General features: G+C 38.7%; 1 protein-coding gene across 1 annotated transcript in view; it reads right to left on the bottom strand.

The window, feature by feature from the left end:
- alk (ALK receptor tyrosine kinase) overlaps nucleotides 1–25,433 on the bottom strand; it is a 414,012-nt gene that overhangs the window by 64,786 nt on the left and 323,793 nt on the right. Inside the window, exons 5-6 of the mRNA XM_031757275.2 lie at nucleotides 20,917–21,050; nucleotides 716–847 (exon numbers count right to left, since the gene is read on the bottom strand). Of these exons, the coding sequence (XP_031613135.2) occupies nucleotides 716–847; nucleotides 20,917–21,050 (266 nt within the window). The remainder of the gene's footprint in view (nucleotides 1–715; nucleotides 848–20,916; nucleotides 21,051–25,433) is intronic.

Here is a 25,433-nt window from a genome sequence, read left to right on the forward strand (position 1 = left end):
GAGATTATACCCCTGGGTTAGCCCCTCAGGCCAATTAGCACTGATAAGTCCTCCTCCAGTAGAAAGAGAGACGGTGCCTGGCTGGGATTTTCACCCTCTTATCTTTCAGCTCTCATTGTTAGCAAACCTATACACACGAGGGAGCAGCCATCATTTTAATAAGCACCACATGGGAGGCTGACCTGCACTGTGGGCAAATTAATTTTGCTCAGTATAGTATGGATGAAGAACTCTGAAATCAAGCTACAACATGTAGGGGTTAAAGATCTCAACGGCGTGGTTATAAGTCACAGAAACAACACAAATACATTCAGGTAGGACTAAAAAAAGATCCTCGGGACTCACACGCACATAGACACACACAAACAGCGAGGCCTGGGGGACTTCACTTGTGAATGAGATGTCAGCATAGTTTGGTAGTGTTCCTCCTAGGCCTCGAGAAAAGCACAAAACAAATGTGCAAAGAGATAGAAATAACAGCTACAGAATATGTCAAGGGTGAGAAATGCTCGCCAAGCTGGCTTTTTTTTCTTGGCCTTTCCCTGTGCTTCTCTTTCAGGAAAAGCTCATGAAGACGCTCCGTTGTTGCTCTGCTGGGCAGGAAGCAACAGCTTCATTAAAGGAGGCTCACCACAGCTGACCGACTTCACATGTGCGCTGTTTTTATCCGAAAAAACACAGAAAGGGCAGCGGCTCGTGCGTAGGGTGTACTCACGACACACGTTGCCTTCGTCATCGCCGAGCGGGCAGTCTGTACTGAAGTCACAGAGTTTGTCCAGTCGGATCTCAGGCCCGTTGTTACAGTGGTACTGGCCTTCCAGTGTGATGTTCATGCTGGACGAGGATGCTAAACAGAAGAAAGAAATAGAAATTGACATAATGGTTTGCAGGAGATACTCTAGCACTGTGGCACTGTGTGTGAAAACAAAGCATTTTCACAGCTCAGGTAGAGTTTAGGAGATGTTTTGCTTGTTGGCAGCAGAATCAAAAGAATGCACTGCAAAAAACAACAAATGACAAAAAACCCTCATCTTTGGAGACAAGGAAAAATGTCTCCCGATTTAGGTTTAAGTTCAGACTGATGTGTTATTTATATGTTATTTTCTTGCTGACTCAGAGAAAATATACAGTTACTACATAAGAGTTTATTAGTGAGTAATAACAGCTAATATAACCCCTGAGTGTAAACCTTGTGTTACATCAGCTGACTGCCAGCACCATCATGATCAACTTGGCGTACGCAGTATGAGCATCTGGCTTTGAATACAGTACACATCCATCAGACAAGGAACACAAACACCAAAGAGAAAAGAAAAAAAACCATGACCCAGATACAGTTAGCAGATACACATGGAGTGGGAGAACACACATAATAACAAAGGCACCAATTGATATCACCGGTCTCAGCAACTCAATTGTAACCAGGAGCATTTGCATATCTATGCAAATCAGAAAAGTGATATCTCACCTTCACCTTAATAATCAGAAACTGATCACAGCAAAGAGAACAAAACAGACAGGCGGAAAGAAAAAACAAAAAAACTGTACACTGATGGGAATCTTGTTTTTTTCCAACGTCTCTCATGGAGGAAAAAAAAATGGGAAGTGATTCTTATCATGACTGACTGGATGCGCCTACTGTAGTTTGCCCTTGATCTGTAATATGCAGATTTGTTCTCTGCTCAGATGAACTTGGAGTTAAAGTCTGATAACGATTTCAAGGCAGGAGAGGCAGCGTGCAGCACAGGCTGGTAGCTGAGACAACTATTCTGGCTAAATTTCAACATGAAGTTTGTAATGAATTAACTTTTTGTTTTCCATTTTGCATTATGTTCTGCGTGACATGATGATAAAACCTTCGGAACCACTTCTGCATCACAGGCTCGCAGAAAATATGCCAGACCAAGTTAAATTGCAGGATAAATCCACTTTTATAATCCCTTACTCTTTGTTCGAATGGATTCAGGTTTATTTAGATGACACCAAGTGACAACAATAGTTATCTCAAGGCACATTTATATAATTTATATGATAAACACGCACCAGCATAACAGACTGAAACCAAATGACACCTTATAAGCAACCACTTAGCGACAGTAGGGAGAGGGAAAAAAATAAGCATTCCTTTCAAGAGCAAGAAATCTTCAACAAAAGCAGTTTTTCAGAATGCTTTTTGGACACCCTGATAATAAAGAAATGCAACAGTCCATCCTCAAAGTTGGATTTAGTGTCTCAGGGTGATACTGACTAACTCTGAGACAGGATTTTCCTCAATTTTATGCTACACTTCACTATAGGTTAAAAGAAGTCACAGAAACATGTTTTGTATGTGAGGTGAAAGACGTAATCTTGGCTCGCAATATCACAGGAGGTCAGTGTAAGTAGATACATTGCAATTATTATAATAAGCCAGTTTCATTCAGGCCCACAATAATCAAACGAATATTTGAGCATGCAGTTGTTTATATTTAAAGATATGACTTATTTCTGGAACCTCCACCTCCTTCCATGCCCATATATGGAAATCCTGAGCAGGCATCAATGAGGAAAGAAGGAGCTGGGGTGGAGATGGGTTGCAAAGCAGTATGCAGATGCGCACCAGGTATGGGTCAGCTAAAGGAGGCTAAATATTGAGCCTTATATGAGATTTACCAATTGGAAGTGTAGAAGGGAATCAGCTGGGTTGTCAGTTGATGTGGGCTGGTATTGATCTGCCTGAACTTGACTTTGTGGCCAGCCATAACTAATGCAATGCGTGATTTTCATCTGAAGTGAGAAGGAGCAAGTTAGAGGTGATCCAGGGCATTAAGGCTTTAGATTATCTTTATAGTTTAATTACTTTGTGTCATCTAGCATCACAGATAAGTATAGGCAGGTAACTGCGCAGCACTGGTGAGTGCATTGTTTTAATATATCACTGGCTAAAACCAGTGAAAGCCACCAAGTCCATATGTATGTCAGGAGGAAACAAAGCAAACAGCAAGAAAAATGCTAAAACTCATTCATCCACAATATTACTATTAAATTTTAATGTACTTCTTGCTTTTAGTTCTTTCAGTGTACCTTACCAATAAAGGCTAATAAAGAAACATAATTACTATAAGTGGATGAAGTTGTTGACATAAAGAACATAAAGATATGGTAATAGACTGAATATGTCTCAGATAACATTTGGATAAGCAAATGTCTAATTAGTTGCACAGGAATTACTGTCTACTTAGAGTGCAGCAGAGGCCCAACATTTCACACTTATGGCGTATTCTCACCTCTTTTTTTTCTCCCACATTGTGGTGGAGAAAAACTTCCTGCCCAGCAGGAATCTGGCACAGTTAAGTCTGTGGCTTAGAAAGAGAGGGTGCCATTTTTATTGGACTAAACACATTAGTCAGAGGCCTCCCACAGCACACCATTGTGGTAGGAAAGTCACATTAACATGTCAGTGAGTAATCCAGTTCAAACCCCTTTAATGCCTGGCCTGAGTAAATGACTGATAACGAGTCTGCTTTAATGTCAGTGTTTCCGAAGTGCATTCCAGAGCTTTGTTTTGTGTTTTTACAAACTAAATGGAGCACATGCTTGCACACACAAAACTGCAGCCTCGCTAACATGTGAAATTCACGGAGGAATGGAGAAAAAGGCAAATACAGTATTTTATTCAAATGAGGTGAGGCGAAGTCTTGTTTGCCTAGCGCCCAGTGTGGGGGTATAGATGTGGTTTTGCTATGTGTATTCAGTCATGCTCAACACATGTATTATGCATTGCTTGTGCTCAGTGGCTTCCTTTCTGTATAATGTTGACACCGCAAGCTGAGCGATTTATCAAGAAAGGGAAAAAAAGTTACCAAGAGTACATTGAAGCCTTCGGGCGATGTATGTAAATTCATCGATTTATCTTAGTTTGATGACAGTGGAGTAAAAAGTATCAAAGTGGCAGTGTCACTAACTTTAAGCTCCCGAAGCAGGTAAGAGCAGCCAGATGTGGCTGCCGCACTTCTGGCCTACCGCAGTTCTTAAATCACACTTGTCAGATTGTGAAAACAAGTGGGTCAGTGAGGGATGAATTGCCTGTGGAAGTAAGTGAGTTTTGTTATCCTTGTGCTCATGGGGCTGGCTTTGCTTTGAAAGGGGAATGATGTATGGATGGCGAAAAGCTGGAGAGGTGACTGGAGAGGTCACAGCTGCTGCTGGTAAGTGACAAAACATATACAGAAATCCAGGAATCAAGGTAGTAAATGGTTAACAATTAGTACCGCAGCGCAGCCTTTTTAACCGAAAACAAAGCAAGATAAAAAACGGCCGCTATTTTTCCACAAGTGGGTTTAAGATGGTTGATCTCATAATCCGGGAAGCTACCAGCTATTGTCTGATGATCTAGCATCTGACCCCAGAGGCTAAATGGCCAATATGCCAGTATTTCAGGGCTTGCAGTGGAGTGGGATATCCAGATAGCAGAAAATAATTGTCCAGGTTCAAGCCTTACTATTCTGTGTGCTGGCCATTTATTAAGAATGTATTTTTTAAAAGTTAATTAAAAAAAAGTCATTGGACACTCTGACCTATGAATCATTCATTCATTAAAAAAAAAAGCCAGCATTGTGTTTACAATGTGCAGAATTTACAAAACAATTTAAAGAAACTGGAGAACTAGGGGCCAAAAGAAGAAGTGGAAGGCCTAAAAAACTACACAGGACCTAAGAGATGCATCTGGACCTTCAATTGATCCATCTAACGTTCGCTGATGCCTCATCTGTAATGGTCTCAATAGAAGGGCGGTTATCAAGAAGCCAATATTAAGAAAGGGAAACAGGAGAAAAGGCTAAATTACACAAGAACTGGATTGAAAATCTATGGCAATAAGTCTTAAGGAGTGATCAGCCATCTATAAACATGTAAAACATGGTGAAGGCGCTGTGATGGTTTGGGGCTGAATTTCAGCCAGTGATGTTGGGAATCTTGTAAAAACTGAAATTAGAATTATAAATGCAGGAAAGTACAGTCAGATTTTGATCCACCATGTAATAACATTTGGCAAATATCTGAGTGGTAGTGGCTTCATTTTTCAGTATAATGATCCCTAACCCACCGCCAGTGCAGTAAAAGCATACCTAGATAGAAAAACACACAAAGTAACACTATCAATCATGAACTGACCTCCTCAAGCCCAGACCTCAACATTATTGAAGCAGTGTGGGATCATCTGAAGGCTGCCAACATCCAAAAGGAAGCTTTGAATGGCCTTCAATAAGCCCGGAGAACTATTCCTGTGGTCTGTTTAAATAAATTACAAGAAAGCTGCCTCAGAGACTTCAGGCTGTGTTGAAGAATAAAGGTCTTCATACCAAATATTGACCTTAAAGCTCACTAAAATTGTACAAACTCTATGATATTTGTATATGCTGTATTTTCATATGTGTTTGGACATTTCAATAAATTGATGCACCTATTTCCCATAGTCCTACGAAAATATAAAGAAACAGGGGGAGTCTTGGGACTCTGGCACAGTACTGTAGCTAAAAACAAAAAGAAATTAAACCCCTTAAGTCTGATTGCAACAAGTGCAAATCCCTTTAAGGCTGGATGCAACATTCGCAAGCCTCTCAACTACGGCGTTTTTGAAATGTAAGCATATAAAACTTTCTTAAATCGCATACGGCTCTGAAAGGAAAAACACGCCGCCGCCACAGCGGGTCCTAAAGGGATATTCACTTTTATCCAGTGACAAAGCAAACCATTTCGGAGTTCAACAAAGATGCTGGATTTCTGTCACAGGAGGGAAAAAAAAGCTACGGGATACGTTTCCATAAAATTACACAAATATTCTCAAGACAGACTCATCGTCTCCAGACAATTCAGCCTTTGCTTTTTTATATCTGCACATTATATTTTCAGTGAAATTATGTAGAACATAAATGTGCAACTGTTTTTTCCAAAATAATGCTAGCTGCATCACTGACTTTTTTTCAAGGTCTACTAGATTTCAGAGTCAGAGATGGAGGATTGTACTGACACTGGTATCCAGAAACAGGAGAGACCCTGAGAGAACACCTTGCTGTTATATTACTTCTCAGCTATGGTGCTTTTGTGTGAGGGGAGTGTGCTGAACCCATTCTTCACAATGTAAAGCATTCAGGTTATCACAGCTGACTGTTAACAACTGTTAATGGATGACTGGTGAACAATTAACAAGTAACTAGACAAGAGTCATTTAGAAAGTACAATCAATAGGCAGCGGGAGTCACTTCACTAGTCCATCATAGTTAAAAGCTGCTTCCAGAGAGAGTGTGCAGGCCTCAGTGTGTCACTATTATTTAATTACTGCTACGAGACTTGTTGGATATCCTGGATGACTTTTTCTGCATCCTCTGAGGACATAGTAAACAGGGGGAACAATATTTTGTTTTTGTATGCCAATGTAAAGTCTCATTAAAACAGGACCTTTTTGATAACAGCTCTGCAATACTTTGGATCTTAGTGCTTTATCATTTCTCTAAACAGAATTAAATTCATTTCAATTTAATTAAAAATGGGAAAAAAAGAGCAGCTTTTAAGTTAAATATGGTTTTCGTGCATTTCACTGCCAGTTGAGCATGTTTGAGTTCAGACGTGTGCTCGGTGGAGTTTAGCGTTTCGTGTTTGTCATCTAATTATAAGCCAAGTTGTTCTATTTCTTTAAAAAAACAACCTTTTATTCGTGCCATCTGCTTACAGGATGAAAATCGGAGAGGCTTCATCTACAAGATCAAAAGCAAAAAATGGGAATTAATTTACAGCAAAAGTTTGAAAAAATGACTTAGATGTCCTAACGTGTCTTAAATGCAGTTTCCTAAAAACCTGTTGAGGTCACTGGCTGCAAAAATGGGCAATTTTTATTTATTTCTTTTAATGGTTTAAACATTGTTCGAATGTGCTGTTTGTCTCCTGACAAATGTAGACTGAATGTAGCAAAGATTTCATGAAAATGAATAATATAGAACTTGATTAATAATGTGTAAACAAATGAATACACAAACATCTCAGGCCAACCAAAAGATGAGAAAAATAATATTTAGACAAAGTTTTAAAGTCACAGAAAACATTTATTTGCATTGGCTGGTGCTAAAGCCAAACAATGGCTTAGGATGGGTTTTCTGGTTCAAGCATTTCCCTCATGGCAGAAACTGAAGCACCAGTGAGCTTAGCTGAAATCAATTCAACAATAGTACTTAACATTTTAGTGTTTTTGCATAACCCCAATAAACATATCGCGTTTAGATTCCACTGATAGAGACATTACACTCGGCGAGATATCAAAAGATCTTGCAAACCAGTTTGGCTTGCCATTTGAATAAAACTTCTGACATGGTTTGGTGGATATCGCTTGTAGATTTGAATACAAACAGACACATCCTTGTTGAAGACAAGCTGCAAAAACACAATCTGGAGTCACAGAGAGGGTAGACTCATCCAGAAATTAATATGGTTTTTGTTTTCCTACAGATGAGCAAGCACGTCAGTCACATCCTAAAATCCCTCTGTGTGCTCTAAAACAACAACAACAACAAAACCAGTCTGAAGAACCGCCTGGCTTGAGATCTGCTTGTGCTTCGTGTGGATAGAATGCCAATAAGCAGAAAAGGGAAAACACAACAGAAACAATATCTTTGCAGACTTGATTGAGCCTAGCGGATGATTCAGCAGTAGTTAGAAGTCATTTATCCGATTTTGCTCATTCATTACTTCGCAATCTTCCATCTTAAGTGCCATAATGGTGGCCTGTCCTCTGTCACAGGGGACAAAAATCTAAAGGAGCCCTATCTTGCCACCCCATTAAAGGCAAAATTTAAAGATATTTATGGAGATTTACAGTGGCTGCAATACTCAAGATGGATGCAGCTGGGTTTCCCGCTGGACAGTCGACAGGACAAGAAGTGTTCGCTCATGAATTCAATTAACTGCGCACAGCCATGCTCGATTGGTCCGAGCTCTGCCCAATCACCATCACTATCTGTCATGCTCCCTGCTGGAGACAGCCGCACACACTCGAGCAGAGATGGAGAGGGAAAAACATCTATTCTACACTCCTAAGATTTTTTTTTCTTTTTTACTGCAGAAAAATGACATATATTGTACTGAGTGTAAAATAATACATGTGTACAATATTGCTGGATTACCCATCTGTTTTTTTCTTTAAAAAACAAAAAACGTGCATACAGTGCCTGACCCAAACATTGTCCATACTTCTCCTCTACTTTTTGGGTTTATTGATATTTTTACTCTGTCTGATCTAAACTATAAATGACAGACGAGATAACAGCCTCTACACAACGAGCAAGGAAACACTGACGTTATTGAACTGGTTCTAAGAATTCTCAACTACAGCTACACAACAAAGGCCACATTGAGTTTATAGCAATGTCACAATGTGAAACACTTGGCAACTCTTGAAAAAGTTGAAAGGCAGACACAGCACTCTTGATCCAAAAAGCTAAGCATTTTGGCCTCTACCATCTTGGGACTTTGAAGTGACTGACAAACTGGGGGACACAAAAATGGTAGCAAGTTCATCAGTCTTAAGATTGCGTTACTACTCTATTGTCTATTTGACTCAACATTGGGACAAATTTACAAAATGATTAACCAAATGAACATTATGATATACTCAGTCTTGAAAATCACAGATAAAGAGGTAGTAGTTTTTTTTTCCATCCTATACAATCACTCTTTATGCAACCTTTGAAGGTTGAAGGGATTTTTATACTGGCATAATTTATAGAAATTATTTGCGTTTTTACAGTAAATACAGACTGGACCTGGTACAGGTGCAAGATGTGTTTTGTGTGTCACACACTGTGTCTGCTAGCTAAAGTTACAGCTTCTGTATTTCCCACGGAGAGAAAAGAGTGAACACTAACTTTACAGACAGAAAAAGATGTCCTCATTTCTAATCACATATTGGATCTGTATATGATGTGTTTTCATAAATTTTGTCATTTAATATTATAAAATGTTCTGCAAAATAAACACAAGTTATACTTAATTTCTGTAATTCAAATGTTGCATGAAAATACTGGAGATTTTAGCAGGATAAAAAGGTTAGTTTGCTGTACTGTGATGGATTTAGAGTGAAGAACAGTGTGTTGGACTGGTGCACAATGGCTGTGGTGCTTATGGTCAGTACTCAGTTATGTAGCAGAGATTAATTTACATTTAAACTGATGATGATTAGATTAATTCACTGTATTCAACCTTTATACTTTTGGTATAAAGGTAGTATAAACCAGGGGTGTCAAACATAAGGCCCGGGATCCTGAATTGGCCCAGCAAAGACTCCAATCAGACTCACTGGACATCTTTGGAAAATGTTAGGGAGGCAAAGATTTTAGACTTTTAATTGTATTTTCATGTATTTTACAGCTTGCCCTACTAACAAAGAGCTCGACCATGCCCATTCACACTGCACCAAAGTAATGAAGTGCAAGATATACAATTAAATGATAAACAATTAAGGTGCCTGTTTTTTCACTACTAAAGGTCCACAGTATACAGTATAATAAAAATGCAACATTTTCTGTGGATTAACAAAAATGTTCTGCTTTATAATTCCAGGACAGTTTGGGCAGGAGGCTACCAGAAGATTTTATATCATTTTACACAGTAATTTCTTACAATTTAAACCCAGAGTGTTGTGCTGACATGTTTTCTCTCATTAACTACAGCAGCATTTCTTTATCATGTAGAAAAAACTGAGACTTACTATTGACATTGCACTTCTTTTTCTTATACTGAGATATCTCAGTTTGATTAAATGTGATTAAATGTGTAGTTAAACTCACCCTTTACAATGAAGGCAACGGATAATAGTCATTTTTTTGAAATTCCCTTTCACTGCTCGTGTCCTTCAAGACAGATTCAAGCTGAGTACATTTATTAGAATTAGAATTTAGACAGGAATAATGTTTATCTTCTCATGTGCTAATAGTAAGGTTCATTTACCTTTACACAATGCATGGCAGAGCTGTCCTTCAATGTGCTACTTTTTGAGTACATTACAAAGGCTGTACTTTTTCACTTTTACTCGAGTAAGAAGTTGCTTTAGTACTTTAACATTTACTGGAGTATTTTTTTAAACACAGTGTCTGTACTTCTACTTACGTAAAGAATGTCTGTACTTTTGCCACCCCTGTAATACTTGACCTTAAAAAAGGGAATATTAAAGTTTGGTTTCTGTGTAAGTACTATAAAATAAATTCTACTTGATAAAAAAATGAAGCCCCAAAGGTTTCTCTTGTGGTGGAACAACAGCTATACTAAACAAGCCCATTCTAAGAGCTGTGATTGAACGTAGTTCTTGCAGTGTGGGCACAAAACATAGAAGTACTTTCTACAAGTTAGTAGAAATCTCAGAAAGTTATAAAATTGCCGGTGTGCACTGCACACAGTCTAAAAAAAGGTATTTAAATGTGTAACTTTGTTTTGTTGTTGACTTTCACACAGTTATAATGATACTGTATAATTCTTAGCATTGTTTCCTCTGGTTATTTTTCAGAGTTTGGTTGCCCGTGGTCTGATTTTATTAGACATTTTATACCACCACAAAGCTTTCAGGAAAATAATATCAACATTAGAGCCAGTGGAAAATGTCTCTCAATGTAGTTTTTTTTCTTTTATCTGCAATGTTGTGGCCATTTCCTTAAAGTATACAAAAGAGTGAAATTCACAAAGTGCATCATTGTATAAATCTCACATATGACTCATGACATGCTGGCTGTTCCGACTTTTGTTGTTTCTTGCATTACCACGACTCTGCATCTACGGAGCTAAGTAAACATTGTTACCAACCAATAATACAGATCAGCTTTGACATCAAAGCATCTTTCCCACAGACAGGGCGACTCTGGTGAGACTGTAGCCTTTGTTTTGTTTAAAATGATCAGCATTATGCTACGGGGCTTTGATTCCACAGCACTGGCCTTGATGTTTCATATCTTTTTCAGCCTGATGAGCAGGTTTGGGTTTATTTCATGGGAGAAATCATCTCAGTGCACTAACTTTAAGGTAAAAAGTCATAACCACTATTTTTACTCCACTACAGGAAAAATGTTTGCTACCCATTGCTGACACACTGATTTCTTCAGAAGGTGATGAAATATATCTGAGGCTTTTTTAAGGACGTAAATTTTGTTAATGTTGTTGAAATTTGTACCAGCTATAGATCAAAGTCATAAAACATCATAGAGCAATACTTTATAGTGCACTGAACAGGATCAGTGAAATCTCTCACAGACATAGAGCTTCCTGAGGAGTTTGAAGACATTTCAAACAGATAACCATTTAAATATGAAATATATTGTAGGTTAGGGTTAGGTCATTGGTAGATATATGATCTAGTTACTGAAATTGTGTGTGTGTGTGTGTGTGTGTGTGTGTGTGTGTGTGTGTGTGTGTGGATCTGCCTTAACTTGGTAGATAAATAACTTGTAAAGTTTGATTGCTAAAGCCTCAGTAACACACACCTGGAAACCTGCAGGACATTCCTCGCCAACCTCTTGTTGCTAGGGAAAAATGTGTATTTGTTGACTGGTTTGTGAGTGTGAGCTGTGCCAAAAATCTCCTTGTAATTTTTTTCATCACTAGCAGATTGCCACTGTCACCCACATGAAAGTCACAGGCTGTATCCCTCTTTGCATCTGCTAGCAATCTATAGCAACCATTCAACAACTGGTTGGGGGATACAAATTTATTCCCAGTGACAAGAGTTTGCTGAGTGGTTTCCTAATGGTCTCTTGGCCTGCGTGACGAAAGCCTTAGCAGTCGATTTTTACAGTATCTACCACCAACCTCAAGCAACCACTTGTCAACTGGTTGAGGGATACACATTTTTCCATAGTGACTGAAGGTTGCCAAGGGGTTGCCAACCAATCCCTAAGCCTGTTTCACTGCGGCCTGAATTGCCCACAAATTCCCTTCTGTTCTGTTAAGATAACGCTAAGAACTGTACACATTATAGCCCAATAAAAGATCTCTGTGGCTATAAGCAATGACCGGTTAATCTACTTCCCAACCCTTCTGTACCTACATAAAAATGATTACATAAAATTTGCTGTTTAATATTAAATGGATAGGAGAAACTCAATAAACAGATTCACCCCAGAAGTCTTCATGCATAAATATGCTTTACAGACTGTAATTAGATTTAATGTTGCTTTAACTTGATTGACTTTTTGTCAATACTAGTTTAAGTCCATAACATCCAGAAATTTCCTCCTCTTTGCCAGGTTAGGGCTGATTCAGACATCTGTTCCATTTGGCGTATGCATGTTGTGAACACTCTACTTGGTGCCCTGGGCCATTTAACACTTGCTCAATATCTTAAAATGAAACTGCCTGTGTAGATTGCCTTGGAAAGGTGCCTGCAACAGAAACACAGTTTGGGTTGAGGGGATGCTGCTTGCAGAAAGGCCTAAGGCAAGAGATTAGAGGTAGAATGTGATAAAGCTTAGTACTGCCAGAAAGGCTCTTGTCTTGGCAAGTTGTATCTTATGTTAATTGATGAGCTTTGTTTTCCTGTTTTTAACTTTCTCCTAGTTTTTTGTCCTCGTATATTCTCTCAGTGATCCTAACATGGTTTCAAAAGACTTCAAAGTATCCCCAACAAATTACAAGATCAACAGAAATATCCATATAATTACCTCCAGGTATATCTGACAAATAGATGGACTTCTGATTGCCTTCAAGGCTCCTAAAGGCTTTGAACGCAAAGTAAATGGTAACTTCTTTTTAATATACTTAGCTTACTTTATTTATGAAGTAGAGATCTGTGATCAAAAACTGTATTTTTATAGTGCTCTTTTAAGCCAGACCCTGAGGCACGGTATAAACCATAATGAATGTTGTAAAAGAAAAAACAAAGAATGAACTGGTTATGTTGAGATGTATTGAAAACATAACCTTACTAGAGATGTTAATATAATCTACAGAGTAGATATCATGGATTTTAAAAACGGAGGCCGTATACACTACTTTTCTTTGCGTGTACAAAACAGATAGTAGGTGTACAAGAAATACTTGTGGTACACCTGTCGTACCCACTTCTGCACAACATGCATTGGAGTGCAGTGAATGCGATGCCCTGCTTTATTATACAAGACCAGAATCTAGTCTCATCTCACTGGAGTCAATCCCAGGGGTCATAGGGCGAGAGGTGGGGTGGAATGGGAGAACCATACAAGCTCATATTCATACCTACAGTCAATTTAGTTAACTACCTGCTAATTTAGCATGCATGTCTTTGGTCTTTGGGAGGAAGCCGGAGTACCTGGAGAGAAAAACTTATCTCTTACAACATGTGCCACTATGAAATCTCTGTTTTTCGTCCTTCTGAAAGTTCCTTATTAATACCAGACAATATATCATCATGTTGCCTAGAAGCCACATAACAATGGACTAAAATCTGCAGAGTGGACAGTGGACCAGTGATTGTAAAATATAAAGATCACCTCATACATATACAGGTTAAACTTTAAAGGAACTACACTGGATTTTTTTGGTTTTTTCATCCCTTTTAAGTGGTGTTGCCCAATCTCTCTCTCTCTCTCTCTCTCACACACACACACACACACACACACACACAGTACATTATGAAGAACACTGGTATTAGATGAGCAGCTTGTGGCCTATATTTAATTAAATGTTAAACTGGAATTATGTTCAAACTATATTAAATGCAGCAGACATTTTATCTTTTTTCGTGGCCCAGCAACATTATTTGATTTGATTTTATTATTTAATTTTATTTGACTTTTAGAGTTAGTGAAATTAGACAGTCATTGTATCAGGAAAAAAATTAAATGTCCACACGCCCAGCTAATTTGCGTCAGCCAACAAACAACCTGTAAATCAATCAACAAGATGGTAACATAATTACATTAATGGGAATTCCATATACAATCAACATAAGATAAAAAGAATAATTACCAAATGTTTTTTCCTGTACAAAAAATGTACTATATTTAATGTATGTAACTGAGACCAAAACATACTGTTTAACTGTCACTGAACAACTTGAATTCTATATGGGTTAAATATCTAATCCATAGAGCATTAAATACATGTTATTTATGCTTCTTCATATTACAGTTTATGAACTGCAAGCAGACAGTACAGACATCCAACTAAATTGGTTTATTACATTAGACATGATTAGATTAGATGGATATTAAAACAGATTAGCTGTGATTTTTGAGGCTCAGCCTGAAATAGTTACGCATGTGGATGTGTACATTTTGTGTTTTTGTCCTTGCTAGAGGTATGGCAATATGGCAATGCATGTTGGTTGGCTGGTTAGACGGTCTAACGCTTTATTTCCTAATCAGAGTTAAGGTAATAAAGTAATCAAACAAATATGAAATTCTGTAGAGACATTCATGGTCCTTACAGGTTGAAATTGTGTTTCATATCTTATTAAATAGAACACGATGCTTGTTTTCTAAATGACTGAAAAAGGAGTATCAAGCAGAGTAGCTACTTTGTTGTGACCATACAGTCATGTGAAAGTTTTCACAGGACTCAAAACTAAGTACTCTCACTGCTTGCATAGAAATTATAAGAGTAATATAATTTCTATGCAACCAGTGAGAGTACTTGTGCATTTGATCATCAACTAGTATGAAAAAATACGCACACAATTACTGCTTCCATAGGAATAGGAAGTAAGGATAAGCAGCAGTCAGTGCATTTGACAACAGAAGATTTGGCAGTGTGATGGACTGGGGCATTTAAGAGTGTATTAATACAATGCAATAACCTTCCAAGAAACGGACATCATAAAATGTTAAAATAAAACAGTAACAGTAGAGTTAGAGAAAAACTGAACAAGCATGGCTTACTTGGGGATACTCCCAGGAGAAATCTCTTTACATTTGCAAAGTTGGTGCTAAAGAAAAATGAATTGTGGAATAATAACCTCATACCAACTGTTATGCACGTTGGTGGAGGGGTAATGACTTAGGTTTGTTTTGGAGCCACAGGATCTGAGCATCTTGCACTCATTGAGTCGACCATGAACTTGTCCATACACCAAACAGCTAAAGCTTGGCTGAAATTTGGTTATGCAACAGGACAGTGATCCCAAGCATATCATCGAATGGCCCACCCAAATGTTCAGAGCTCAACCTGACATGCTGTCATGGTACCTTAAGAAAGCTGTGCATGAATGAATGCCTGCAAACCTTAATGAACTAAAGAAACATTATAAAAAAAAAGCATGGACCTCCACAACAATCTCAAAAGGCTGATAAAACTACATTTGCACCAGCCAATATGCTCAGTTTGAGGCTGCAAGACTGAGATTCACACAACAATAGGGGATACTGTGTCTACATTATACAGTCCACTGGCTCCAGCAAGAGGTTAATATTAACAAAGAATCTTAGCAATTGTTTTAGAGGGAGATGATACATGTGGCATCATCAGCAGGGCTAATTTTTAATTTAATTCCTTTAAGGCTTAAAAACACTTTTGAAACCATAGTATTGATACTATTTGGAGCTGTGGCCTGAAAGCTCCCTAGTGCAACATTAGGGGTGTAATATACACCTATTGACACTATGTGGACTAAAATATTGGGCCACACCTCTTAGTCTTTTAATTCAGGTATTTTTAGTCCTGCTAGAGTTACATAAAATCAAGGACCTAGCCATATGGTCTACATGGAACAAGTAGGTTTGTGAAATTTCTTCCCTTGTAGATATTCCATGAGCAACAGTAAGTGGTATTATTGCAAAGTGGAAGTGTTTAGGAACTACAGCAACTTATCCTTCTGTGGCAACTTAAGTGGCAGACCACAGAAAGTTAGATCAGTTGCTGATTGCTGAGGCGCCAACGCTCTGCTGACTCAATAACTGTAAAGCTCCAAACCTCTTTTGACATCGACGTTAACACAAAAACTCTCCATCAGGAGCTTCATGGCATGGGTTTCTGCGGCCGAGCAGCTCTTGTAGGTGTAATGTGTAGGTGGCCCAGTACTGTAGTCCATATGGTGCAGATATATGGCTGAGAGTTTATTTCATGCACTCAAAGAGCCAAAGTGAAATAGAAATCTAAATTAAAGCCTGATGTCCTGCTATAAAGTGAATGGTTTTTTCCATTACAAAATACCATCAACCATCCTTCCACATGTCCACACTCTGTCCACTACAGTAGCTTTCTCCAAACCCATTTCTCATAGCATTCTCCACAGGGCCATGTTTGATTGATGGGCCTAGGGACACTTCATGGTGCTGTGTACCTAATCGTGAAGTATAGACTTGCTGTAACGCTCCATTAATGCCCCGCGGCAGCATGGTGTAGTGGTTAAGGAAATGGACCAAGGAAGAGGAGGTCAGTGGTTCAGATTCCCTAAGGGTTCGCTGCTGCCTTCACTCTGCTCAATGTCCAATTGGAAAAATGAATTGTGACAGTTTGTGGGGTAATTCATGAGCACCAATACAGAATATGCTCTTGAGCGGATAAACGTTGTTATAGACGTTAAGACAAACGTGACCTTCTGGCTTGTCACAGAGGAAAAAGTCAAATCTGCTATTGACACAATCTGTTAATGAGCTTGTCAGTCATCACAGTAGTGTCTATTTACTCTCAGGATGCAAACCTGTAGGAGGTTAAGAGTGTTTCTGACATGTTTGCCGAGTCTGAATGATTACGGTCTCTGGACAGATATGCCACAACCATAAAGAGAAATACTGGCAGAAGGTAGGATTCTAACTTCCTGTCAGAAGGATGAGCTCCAGAGATAGGCATACAGCCACACAAGTCACTTTAAGGGCAGCAAATTGGATTGCTTGTTGGTCCAGTGACTGATGAGTTAATTAAAGTGGAAGGGTATGGAGAAAGAAGTCAGACACTGCTCCATTTATTTATCCTCTATTGACTATCTCCATGCACTTCACTAGCTAGAGTAATCGCTGCCTTTCTGCCCATGAAAACAACTAAAGAGGAGGAAATGGACTTTGTCAAAATTACAAATCAGGTGCAAAAGATGAAAAGGAGAAGTAATTTCAACTGAATGCATCATATTTAGATGATTTTTTAGCTAAATGATTATAAATAATACATACATTCTGCTAATACAGAATATCTCAAGGCAGACTTGCCAAAAAATCAAATAATGAGTGAATCAGTGAATTAAAACTGTCAGACTGAATCATGTGTTTCTTAAAAAAAGTCTTCCAAGTCTAAAGGAAATTGTTACGCAACCATAACAGTACCAACAGTCTGTGTCCACAGCCTCCTGTCTGCTGAAATTAAAACTTCAAACCTTTGGGACCAAATTAAACACAATTAATCACCGAAGTCTGGATCAGTCTTAGAGCTTTTCACCCCAAAAGCTTGATAATGGAGGTCATTAATAGTAGTAATTAGCAAATTTTCAGCGCAAGGGACTAGAACAAATAAAGCAAACGAGTGTATTTGTCAGGGATTTAGTGTGAGAGCCTTAATGGAGCGCTCTGGCTTCATGTTCTGAGAAGAGAGGTAATTTGAGCTCAGGTTTGTGACAGGTGCTGGAGGAAAAAGTGGGGGAGGTTGAGAACACCACGAAATGTGGCGAGGCCACACGGCGAGCGTGCCGAGACGGATTAGGACTTTGTTTAGAAGTGGGATGTGTGTCGTGGGTGTTGCACTAGGGACCCAGGTGGTGCCCGAGGAGAGTGTGGCACGTCTGCATGCTTTTCTCTCTCTGTCTACCAGCCAGGGCTTATGCACTGTCAGGGAAGAGGAACAGGGTGAACCCAAAACAAAGAACAATTAGATACTGTTCAACCAAAGCTGGATTTGCATGAGCAGCATCATACAGTTACACAAAGACCCACAGGAGAATCACTTATATTTTAAGTAAGTTGGAAATGGTCTTGCTTGATGTGAAGTTAGGCTAATTATGTGTTTTTATGATTTTGCACTTTCATTAGCAGCATTTGATTGAACGATTCAGTTTACAAAGAGAATTTTGGGGTAAGGGAAGACTTACCCCAAGGGAAGAATAGATATGATACTAAACTGAACTGCATTTCCTCTCATTCTCTTACTTCCTCTCTTGTCACACTCATGCACACAAATGTATTTACATAGCTGATAACCAAATAATACATTTGAACCAAACTCAAGTTTAAACATCTTATTTGAACCAAATCTGAAGACAAATCCACAAGACAAGTCTTTCCTGCGGTGCAAAGTTCCTCTTTCACCCAGAGCTAAATATTGACCAAGCATAAAAGCCATTTCATTGTTGCAGAGTGCAAAGAGACTCTCCCTCCATAAAAGCAGAAGGGATTAAATTTGCTGGACTGTGAGCATCTCTCTGAATTTAAAAAAAGGCCTCTGGGAATGATCACCTTTTTTTTTTTTAAGATGTGCTGTATTTTTTAATACAGAACTACAAGGTAAAGGTTCACTTGACTGCATTCCAGTGCTCAGCATAACAAGCAGTCAAATATAAAGTGCAGTGCAGGTCTATCCTCCAGTCCTTTGTTCAAGTGATCAACCCAGACTCAGTGGCCAGAAATCACTACGACACAAACGTGGGAAGAATCGTTTACGTGCAGCTAAAGGTAAAATGCACATTTGTTAATTTTTTTGAAGTGGAATGAAGCAAAAAACAACCAGTTCAATAATGCAACAATCGTCAAATGTAAATTCACGTTACTTTTGATTTTGTGAACTTATAAAAAACATGGCATATAATTGTAGCATGTAGAAAAGTTCAGTCAGCCTTTCACTTGTTAAATTTCAGAGCCTTCTGACTCATGACCTTAATTAGGTCCAAGCTGACTTGTTTGGAGCTGTAAGATCAGATCATCTGTCAGCTGCTGACAATGAGCTTCATAAATTTTCTGACTGTTTAGGCTCCCGGGAGTAAACACCGAAGAAACTGAAGATAACTGATGCCTCGAAAGCAGAAAAAGGCGTCTGAAAGATATGAGAAAGCTGCCAGCTTTTATTCCACTCTGCAAAATGTCCTTAAACGAAAATGTGAAAGTCGGGCACAATATATGGAAGACTGACTTCCCCACAAAATTCAGCATCTTCAGCACAAAAACAAAATCTTAATCATTTTAAAATCATATGCTGCAGACATTATGAATTAAAAATCTTAATCCACATTTCTGGAGGAAAGAATGACTGGAGTTTGATTAAAATAATACCTTGCATGCTGTCAAGTGTGGGTGTGGATATATTCGGATTTGGCATGTATGATAACCAATGGCACAGGAAGGATTGCATGAATAGAGCCCAGATTGAATTCCTCTAATTAAAAGCAAATTATGAGTGCTATGTTATGCAGTCAGTTGAGAAAGTCAAGTGTGAAAGGAGGCTGGCTTTAACAATAGGACAAAGCTCCAATGTAGACCTCAAAGTCCAACTTGAAGTACTTGAAGAAATTCAAGCTGAAGCTTTCAGAGTGGAACTCCAGCTAAAGATCTGTGGGCAGATATTTAACATGCTGTGCTTAAAAAAAATATCTCAGAGCTTGAAATGGTTGGCAGAAAAAAAGTGTGTGGAAAAAGTAAAAATGAAAAATGGAAAGAGTCCCTGCAAGCTATTACAGCTGCCAAACGCTGACACTGATTCTTAGAAAGAAGCCCAAATTTTATAAATGCAAATGAGATTTTTCTTCTTTTTTTTAAATTTGTTGTCTTTTAAATAAAAAAGGTAACACTGCAGTTTGTTGCAGCAGCTCTAATTATCATGTAATATGTGCATAAAAAGGTAACAAGAAAACATTTTTCAAGCATCACTTGTAACAAGACCCAAAACTAGAAAAACATCAAAGGGATAAAATGGCCAGAACAGCAGTTTAAATATGAGTTTTAAGCGCCAAATAACGTGAACAAAGGTGATGTGACTCAACGGGAAAGTATAATGCTGGATTCTCATTATAAATATAATGTTGTAATACATAAATTGGCAGCGTGTTGCTGCCAATTTCAAGATTTAATTTATTTGATTACAAGAAGCTAATGGTGAACCATTTCTCTTGGTCATTCTTGACTTGATTATTGCTTTTTATGTGGGTTCTGTGGTCTCTGAGCTGGTTGGGTAAACAAGTTTTCCTAAATAAGCCTGAAACGAACCCTTGCTTTTTAAAAACTTATACTAGGAAAAATCCCACAGCTTTCTACTGATTTCTTCTTTTAAATAGAAATATTTTATACATGCAGATTAAAGCATTCTCTTCCAGTAAATCAGCACCGGGTTGGTGTGACAAACAGGTGCTAATTTGCACTTTTCTGCCCATCAAACATCTGCCAGTTAGAGGAAACAAGGATTTTATCTGTGTTTCTACACGTTACATGTTTGAGAAAAGTCTGCTGTGCTTCTGCATCTAGTTCAGAGGAAATTGAATCAGTTTTATTAACTCAATTTTGAGGAGCTTTCGAGGTTGACAGAGAAGGATATTATTCCAGTCTAGACCAGCCTACGCATTTCATTCGACAACATGCTGTAATGAAGTTAAAAATGACTGAGTGTAACTATGCAATTTCCATTTTGACATGTTTAAGAACTCAGTCACTCTGCAGACATGTGAGACACATTTGTCCACATACGCATTTGAAAACAAGGGAACGACTGAAAACGTAAGAATCCCAAATTTTATTATGAGATATATTGATTTCTATCAGTTTGGAGCCATTTGTAATTAATCTTGCAGCAAATAACTTTCATTATATATTAATTTTATTACTCAGTTACTGATATAAAATGATTTACCTTCCTCACAGTATTTAATTTGTAGAGAAGTGACAGCAACTATTTTGTTGTGATTTTTGGAAATCTCTTTTGGAATTACTGACTGATGAAAGCCACTCTTAAAAGTCTTAAACTTTAATTAATTAACTTTTACAACAGCAACGAAACACATCACACACATCAGTGGCAGCTACTTACCCATGGTGCAGTTGGTGGTGAAGTGGGGCTCAATGGTGGCTGTATCATCCTGTGGGAGCCCCTGATCGTAGCTGGCTGAGATCCGAAAAGGTGATCCTCCGTTTGCCCCCAGGGTGAGGTGGACCACTGCCCAGCTGCCAAGAAGAGAAAGCAGGAGCAGGATCAGTGCGAAGAGCAGACACCATGGCTGACAGAAAAACCTACACCGGCTGCGGTTAAGAGGGGTGAGTGTAGCTTGGGCCTGCTCAGCCTGGACGACAGAGGTGGGACTGTCCAGGGCTGCACTGGAGGCTGACATGGTTGCTGCCTCATTCCCTTCCATTTTGGGAGGGTCCCTTTCTTCCTTTGCATGGTGATGCATGGCCCACCCTTTGAGGCCACCCAGACTCTTAAGGTGTAGAGGAGGTTTTAGAGGTGGCCAGGTGTCAGGTGGTGCCCTTGTTGAAAGATTACAATAAGCGGTGTGAAGCCGGCACACGCTGATTGAAGCCACAAATACAGAAAGTGTGTGGTCAAGAATCGCCAACACACTGAGGCCAAGTTCTAGTGTGTTAGCGAGCTGAAAGTCCTGCACCGAATGCTGTTTTCCCTCAAGCGCCCAGCTGGCTTTGTGCAGTTCAACTGTCCCTAATTTTATTAAGCAAATTGTGCTGATTTCTCTTTGGCTCCGAGCTCATCAACAATCTCTCTCTCTCCCTCTCTCTCCCCTCCTCCTGTCTCCTGCCCATCCCTACATACAAATCATGACAACATGTATAGTTAATGTCCTGTGAACAGCTACTTCCCCGATGAGATCGTACATGCCACACCTGCACACAGACACACCCGCACAAAGGCTACAGAAAGCTACAAAAGTTCAATATGTTGTACTATTACTACAATAGTAACAGGTGAAAAAACTACACCATACATAATAATAAACATATTTTATTAACTACATCTTTGACATGTTTCATCGACTGCAGTACATTACAATGCTCATGCTCTCACTTTAATGTTTACATAATGACAAATATATTTAGCTGTTATTTAATAGACTTCTGTGAATTATATACTGTAGATAACATTTTTAATTATCTTTTGTGCATCTTAAGCTGCATCTAAAAAAAACTACTGAAATAACAGAAAATACAAGTGAAAACTTAAACAAATATCTCTGTTGACTGAAAACAAAAGCAAATATGTTGTTTTTAGACTGAACTAAATTGTAATAATGCTTTTGTGATTGAAGTTTATGTCACACATAAGCCACATGCTGCCAATCCACCAACAAACAGAGGATTGTGACGGTGAAAGTCAGGAGTTGATAACATTACTAAAATAATAAAACTAACACTGAAGCTAAAATAAGTAGAGAGGCATCGACCAACCAGGGACCGGAAATGGCGAATTGTTGGAATTCTTGGCCCTGATTTGGTAACTGGCCAGTCAGTTTCACAAACGTCTGATTATGAGCCGGTCCCTTTCATGCATGCATAACATGCAGAGAGGGGTGCAGGCAGATAATCGCTTATACTTTATACCAAAAATGCTGATCCGAATCTTAAACCACCTTCATCCAGCTAAACATGGACATTTTGAAGAGGCTAAAAACAAAGGCAGCCAGGCACAAGCCAGCAGCCTCGGTATGAGCGAAAGGAACAAAACAGTTATTAAGAATTATAAGAGAAAAGGGTCAATGTCCTGCTATCACATGGCTCTGGTGAAGATATAAAAACACCGGAAAATGATATAAGCAAATCAAAATAAATTTGTTTTGTTCTATAAATCTGCTGCACCTGCTTTTCTTTGATAAGGTCAGATATGCCAAGTAAAGGCAGGTGTACAGAAACTCATTTTCAGCTAATTATTTGCACCTCTTTGCAGCACTTTATTCAGTCAGAGTAGATGTAACTTACTGCAGTTTGGGAGGAACTGTAAAGTTTAATTATTACTTTTTTATGAAAACAAAACAAACTACTCGCATTACATGTTAACTACCATGTGGTCGTGTCCTGGTGTTTTACATGGATTGCCAGCCAACATAACCTTTTTCCCCTCCTGGATCCTCGTTCTTTGTTTTTGTTGAACACTTTTGTCCCTATAGTTTTTCCACTTCAGTGTACATCCTCTCACATCCATTCCAATAGTTTCAGCAATCTCCTTCCAGGAATTTGATGACATTTGTGACATAACATTGTTATCCTCCTACTGATAAATTCAAAAACTGTGAGGAAACAGTACCCAGAAATGCCAAAGGGGACAGTGCTGAACATAAATCAGGTGTTAGTTGGAGGAAAATAAAAAGTATGTCTTTATTGTAAAAATACTAAATTTTATGCTTTTGACTATTTCATTGAGAGTCCAAGCCTAGTTTCTGTATTGTAGATGTATTTAGCCTCCCCAGAGCCAGAGATGATATTTATTGACCATTTTTAAAAGGTACCCAAAGACATGGCTCTCACTGCACAATAGCATTAGCATCAGCCAAGAGTACAGAACATCATACCAAATACGGTGATGTGTAATCAATAATTTCACAATGCAATGTATCTGTGAAGTTTTGACTGTTTTGCACCGATCTGGAAAAATAATATAATTTTTCACATTTTTCCTGGAAGTTTGGCTGTCCATGAAGTCTTTCATTAACTAGAAATCCGAGTCTTGTGATTTCAACTCATTGATATAAGTCTTGAGACATTTTCAGTGACCACACAAAGATTTCCTTCTCAAGACTGCTCGTTTCTAACAACTTTGAGAAATAGTTTGGTAGGTTGTGGTCAAACCTTGAGTGGTTGTGAAGAAAGTAAATGAAATACTATAGAAAATAATGCACACCTCCGGGCTAAAAAAGCAAATTTCCACCTTGATAGAAGACCTTGGAGTCAATGGGAATGCATTGGTAGGAAGCCTTGTGTTTCTTTTCACAGATTTATTTCCCCACACCTAGGTAACTTAGATCTATTTCCACACAAGGATTAAGAAAACCAAATTGGAACACTTTCACTGCTTTATAAAGGTTTTAAGCCATAGACCATTACTGATGTTATTTTGAGAGATCTCAGCAGGTCTCTAGCTTTCAATTATGACAAGAGCACTGGGTAAAAGGGAGCTGTCTGTGTTTATTTTGGGGTTTATTTTGTGCTTTGTTTGGGTAGAATCGTGCTAGTAAGAGTACAGCAAATATGAATGCGCACACAAGCCCCCACTACACAAACAGGCTCTGAGCTTTTCTGATTTCCCCAATGTCTGCGCTCGAACTCAGCAGGCTTTGCGTTGCTACTTTCACCAGCTTTCCTTCTTATGTTTTTTCCCCTTCTTTTTTTATGTTGCATTGCCTCTCCTCTGTCCTCCCACTTTCTGGTGCTTTCACCTCTTTCCATTTACTTTTTGCTAAACCGTCTCTGCACCATCTCTCTCCCCCTCTTTTCACCCAGACACTGCTCACAGTGGAGGGAAGATGGGAAGTGATGTTACAGCACCATAGTACACCATTAGAGAACAGCTCTGCGGTATGGGACCTGCTACCTGTCATTCCCCTTAATAAGAAGGAAATGAAACCCTAGATAAGAGCTGCCACTGTCTCCTTGATAACCTTGAAATGATTTGCCAACTAAGTAATATACACATGATCTTGCTAAATTCACCACCAGCTCAGCTAAATATAGAAATGGTTTGGCTACATGATAACAACAGGATTGTTAGTGTGCAGGGATGTTTAAAATGGATCAATTCAACACTACTCAAGGCAACCTCAGTTAGATTCATATATTCAAAGACAAAATTAGTAAAACCTATAATGTAGCATGGATGTATGCTGCACCATTTCCAATGTGATCATAAACAATTTAAGTTTTCAGCTGTTTTGCTATGTTCTTAGTGTTTTTGGTGTTCTTGGCTAGCTAGCTAGTGGAGGACTTTACCCGCTTACTTAGTTTGGCTGGTTGGGCAGATTTAAGAAGACTGCTACTGGTTCCAGAGTTAGTTTATTTAAGAACGACGGACCCTATTATGCTCTTCAATAGTAGCAAAAAGTGTGCCAAGTTCATGCTTAGTGCTACTGCAGAAACATTCTTGTATTCTTCTCGAGGTCTGCAATCTCCATACCGCTCAAAAGAAGCCCGATGGACCAGAACTCAACAGCTACAGTGATAACAAAGATCTGACTATGAATGATGATATGAATTTTCAGGGTTTTTCAGCCTTTTCACTTCAATAAAAAGGAACAAAACACTCCTAAAACAAAACTGCTTTATCAATATAGAGCACTGTCTCGAGACTGATGAGGAATTAGCTTTAACTTGTGTCTGGAAATCGAAGGGGTCCAAAAACTTTGGAAGCACATTGGAAACTTGATTTCTGTCCAGTAACAGGATAAAATTCTGTGCAAGTCTTAGTGTACTGAATTATTTTCATGTTTTTCATGCTATGTCTGTGCTGGCACTCACAGGACTCGTTAACAAAGCGGTGGATCCGAAAAGAGCTTCCGGAATACATCAGTCAAACATTTAAATCTAATTAATAGTATACCATACGAG

Source organism: Oreochromis aureus, linkage group 19 (assembly GCF_013358895.1).
Source record: "Oreochromis aureus strain Israel breed Guangdong linkage group 19, ZZ_aureus, whole genome shotgun sequence".
NCBI classification, from domain to species: Eukaryota; Metazoa; Chordata; class Actinopteri; order Cichliformes; family Cichlidae; genus Oreochromis; species Oreochromis aureus.